This window comes from Nelusetta ayraudi, unplaced genomic scaffold, assembly GCF_046127955.1.
Source record: "Nelusetta ayraudi isolate G7.1 ecotype Tasmania unplaced genomic scaffold, CSIRO-AGI_Nayr_v1 ptg000033l, whole genome shotgun sequence".
Lineage (NCBI taxonomy): Eukaryota > Metazoa > Chordata > Actinopteri > Tetraodontiformes > Monacanthidae > Nelusetta > Nelusetta ayraudi.
The window spans coordinates 105001-109355 of record NW_027466083.1 but is presented as its reverse complement, the minus strand read 5'-3'; the positions used below and the strand labels follow the sequence as shown (position 1 = coordinate 109355).

Below are 4355 nucleotides of genomic sequence, written 5' to 3'. Positions count from 1 at the left end.
AACAAGTGCCTCTGTCTCTGTTTACAGATGTTTAAATATTGGCAGAAAAATGGGGAAAATTGCATTACAAAATTCCAGGCAGTAAAATAAAACCAAATACAATAAAATATATATTAAAAAAAATATATATATACGAAAATAAGTTTGGACTCTTCACATAGTCTTTTGTCAGGGGATTCATCTATGGAATCACCAAAATTAAAAATAAATTAATAAATAGAAAGAGGAATAAATAAATTTAAAAACAAAACATACATACAAATATAAAAGTACATTTTGTCTTTGTCTTTTCACTTTTGTCATTGTAAAAGACAAATGGAAAATACAATGACAAAAGTTTTTTGCCTATTGTCTTTTCCTTTTGCCTGTGCTTTTACTGTCTGGTATCGATTCCTTAATCCTGGTCAGAAAGCCCCGCCCACAGGCATCTGATTACCTTAAAAGCAGAGGCAAAAGGAAAAGACGTTAGACAGAAAAACTTTTGTCTTTTTTTTTTTCATTTGTCTTTTACAGTGACAAAATTGAAAAGACAGAGACAAAATGTACCTTTATATTTGTATGTATGTATTTGTGATTCCATACAACTTGCAGAGTTTGTAAGGAGGAGGTGTCGCACTCACTGTGAGGACACGTCAAGGCTCTTTGTATCTGATGTTGATGGTGGACCAACACACACACACAGACACACACACACACACACACACACACACACACACACACACACACACACACACACACACACACTCTGACATTCCTCGTCCCGGAATGAGTCAGGCGGTTAGAAGCCCCGCCCTCTGTGCTCCCTGCAGCCAATCACAGCCCTGTCTGGTCGTTTCCTCTCCTTCAACTCAAACTGGTTTCATTTCTAAGGAAGTTGAAATTCAGTCAGTCAGTCAGTGGCTCTCAGATGTGAAATGGCTCAGGCAGCAGCTCAGCTGAACCCAGAAACCTTCTCTTGTTCCCTCTGTCTGGATCTTCTGAAGGATCCGGTGACCACTTCCTGTGGACACAGCTACTGCAGGAAGTGTCTCCAAGACCACTGGGATGCAGAGGAGAAGAAGAGAGTCTACAGCTGCCCTCAGTGTAGGAGGACCTTCAAATGGAGACCTGTCCTGGAGAAGAACACCCTGTTAGCAGCTCTAGTGGAGACCCTGGAGAAGACTGGACTCCAAGATGCTCCTGCTGATCACTGCTATGCTGGAGCTGGAGATGTGGCCTGTGATGTCTGCACTGGGAGGAAACTGAAGGCCCTCAAGTCCTGTCTGGTCTGTCGGGCTTCCTTCTGTGACTCTCACCTCCAGCCTCATCGTGATGCTGCTCCCCTGCAAAGACACAAACTGGTGGAACCCAGCCAGCAGTTCCAGGAGAACATCTGCCCTCGTCATGATGAATTGATGAAGATATTCTGCCGCACTGATCAGAAGATCATCTGTTATCTCTGCTCTGTGGAGGAACATCATGGTCACCACATGGTGGCAGCAGCAGCAGAGAGGAGTGAGAGGCAGAGAGAGCTGAAGGACACCAGGCAGAAGATCCAGCAGAAGATCCAAGACACAGAGGAGGACCTGAAGGTACTTCAGAAGGAGTTGAAGTCCATCAACGGCTCTGCTGATAAAGCAGTGAAGGACAGTGAGAAGATCTTCACCCAGATGATCCGTTTGCTGGAGAGAAGACGCTCTGAGGTGCAGCAGCAGGTCAGATCCACACAGGGGGCAGCAGTGAGCCGAGTCAAAGAGCTTCAGAAAAAGCTGGAGCAGGAGATGATGGAGCTGAAGAGGAGAGACGGTGAGCTAGAGAAGATCTCACACACGCTGGACCACAGCCAGTTTCTCCACAGGTTCTCCTCACTGCCAGCACTCAGTCCGTCTCCAGACTCCTCCAGCCTGGAGATCCGTCCTCGGAGATACTTTGAGGACGTGGCAGCAGCTGTGACCAAGCTGAGAGATGAAATACAGCAAGTTCTGATGGAGACTCAGACAAACATCTCATGGACAGTGAGCAATGTTGATGTTCTACTGCCAGAACCACAACCCAGGAGCAGAAAGAACTTCCTCAGATATGCATGTCAAATCACTCTGGATCCAAACACAGCAAACGACTGGTTGTTATTATCTGAGGAGAACAGAAAAGTGACAGGCATGAAGGAAGCTCGGTCTTATGGTGATCATCCAGACAGATTCACTGACTTGGAGCAAATCCTGAGCAGAGAAGGTCTGACTGGACGATGTTACTGGGAGGTGAAGTTGAGAGGGTGGGTTAGTGTAGCGGTGACCTACAGGAACATCAGCAGAGCAGGAAGGTCAGAGGAAAGTTGTTTTGGATTAAATAAGAGATCCTGGAGTTTAGATTGTTCCTCAGGTGGATGTTTGTTTCATCACAACAACATCAGGACTGACGTTTCAGGTTCTCGGCTCTCGAGAGTGGGGGTGTACCTGGACCACAGAGCAGGTCTTCTGTCCTTCTACAGCATCTCTGGATCCATGAAGCTCCTCCACAGAGTCCAGACCTCCTTCACTCAGCCACTACATCTTGGGTTTTGTGTTTATCCGGATTCTTCAGTTGAGTTGAAAGTGTGACTCAAGTCGTCAGAGAGACTCTGAGCTGCATTCCCACCTTTGATTCTTCTTCTGTCTTCATGTTTGTTGCCGACTGTCTCCGGCTCTCAGTCAAACAGGGTGGGCGGGGCTTGGACGCCACTTCCTGTTTGTGTTCCTGGCGACTGTTGTCCACCTGATGTTTGTCTCCACGGCTGCTGGATGTTTGTGCCACGTTGTTTCTCTTTCTCTGAAGCTGATTCATCCCACAGATTAATAATGTGTCATTAGTTATTAGTGATTCCAACTTTATTACTGTGGACACACAGTATTAAAGTTTTCACTCTGGACCTTTCCTGCTACCAGGTGTCACCTTCTGGAGAAGAACTGATCCATCTGAGGAACCTTCTGACTGGTTTGGTCTGTTTGTCAAGAATCAGATTAACGTGTGTAAAAAATTCTGAGAGAATTTTGTCTTTCTATTCTGATTTTTGGGCTCATTGTGACAATAGTGAATGAATAACTTAAGAAATACGCCACAATTCTGTATTCCACAACAATATCAAGTGAATGATCAACTTTTGAATTGAACCAATAAAGTAACAAGACAATCCAGAAAACAGTGTGAGTGTTTCGTTCCACCGTGAAGAAGTCGTGCTTCAGCATCTTGAAATGAGACTGGAGAAGCTCCTGTGACCAATGAGATTCCTTTCATACCAGTGCAGCCAGGTGAGGCTACAGGCCTTCGTATTGGTGGAAGTGGTGAGGTGGGGGAGGGCGAAGGGGACGGGCGGTGGTGGGAGGAGCATAACCAGTGGGTGTGGTCGTTTGAACCACATGACTGTGTGTGTCTCCACACACACACACACACACACACACACACACACACACACACACACACACACACACACACAGGGGATAGAAAGAGAAGGGACGGTTGCAAAAATCCCCACAGCCTCAGGTCTCCGTCAACCCTCTTAAGGACGCAGTAACGCCCCCTGGCTGCAGGTGAATGTTATTTGATGGCAGATGGGGCAAGATGGTGCTTTTGATGGTGAAGGTTGCCAACCCCTGGACTGGAGTCTTTCCAGCACACTGAAACTTCTGCTTTCCTGGACACGTTCACACTTGTTAATTTCGTTGGAATCATTTCCTGTTTTCAGAAACCCAGAAACTACGGGAAATGACGGCTAGCGGCAGCTAACTCCTTTGGTTGAGCTAATGGATTTGAAACAGCAGGCAAAAATCATTTCCACAGGTTTGCCCTTGTATCTCCACTGCTGTGAAGAGTCTCAGTCTGTGGCACTTTGATTTATTTTTTGATGGAAATCAACGCAAACGTTAACTCAGTGAAAGTCAAACTAACGCTAACCCAAGATTGTAAATATTGAAATAACCCATGAAGATTTTTCAATATTTAGCCACATTTAGCAGACACAGTGCTGACATCACAGGATTTCAGCAATAATAGATTGGATTTATATCGTGCTTTTCTAGGCACTCTTTATTCATTCACACTGGTACCGGCCCCTAACAGGGCCCCTACCGGCCACCCAACATTCACTCACATTGGTACGATTCAATGTGGGTTCGGTGTCTTGTCCTTGGACAACGACAGACTGGGATAGAGTGGGATTTGAACCGCCAACCATTTGGGTATTGAACAACCCGCTCTACCTCCTGAGATACAGCCGCCCACTAGTGGGAGAAACAATGTGAAACACGTATAGTAACACAAGAAACAGCACCATTGACTTCACATTGAGGAATTTTAACGAGGTCATTCTCAGATATTATCGTGATGACGAGTCCATCTTGTGA

General features: G+C 45.7%; 1 protein-coding gene across 1 annotated transcript; it reads left to right on the top strand.

Moving 5' to 3' along the window:
* The first annotated feature begins 669 nt into the window (after nucleotides 1-669).
* On the top strand, nucleotides 670-3144 carry LOC142891629 (tripartite motif-containing protein 16-like). Its single transcript, XM_076031297.1, has one exon. The coding sequence runs from the start codon at nucleotides 915-917 to the stop codon at nucleotides 2574-2576; it is 1662 nt and encodes a 553-aa protein (XP_075887412.1). The 5' UTR covers nucleotides 670-914; the 3' UTR covers nucleotides 2577-3144.
* Nucleotides 3145-4355: the final 1211 nt, after the last annotated feature.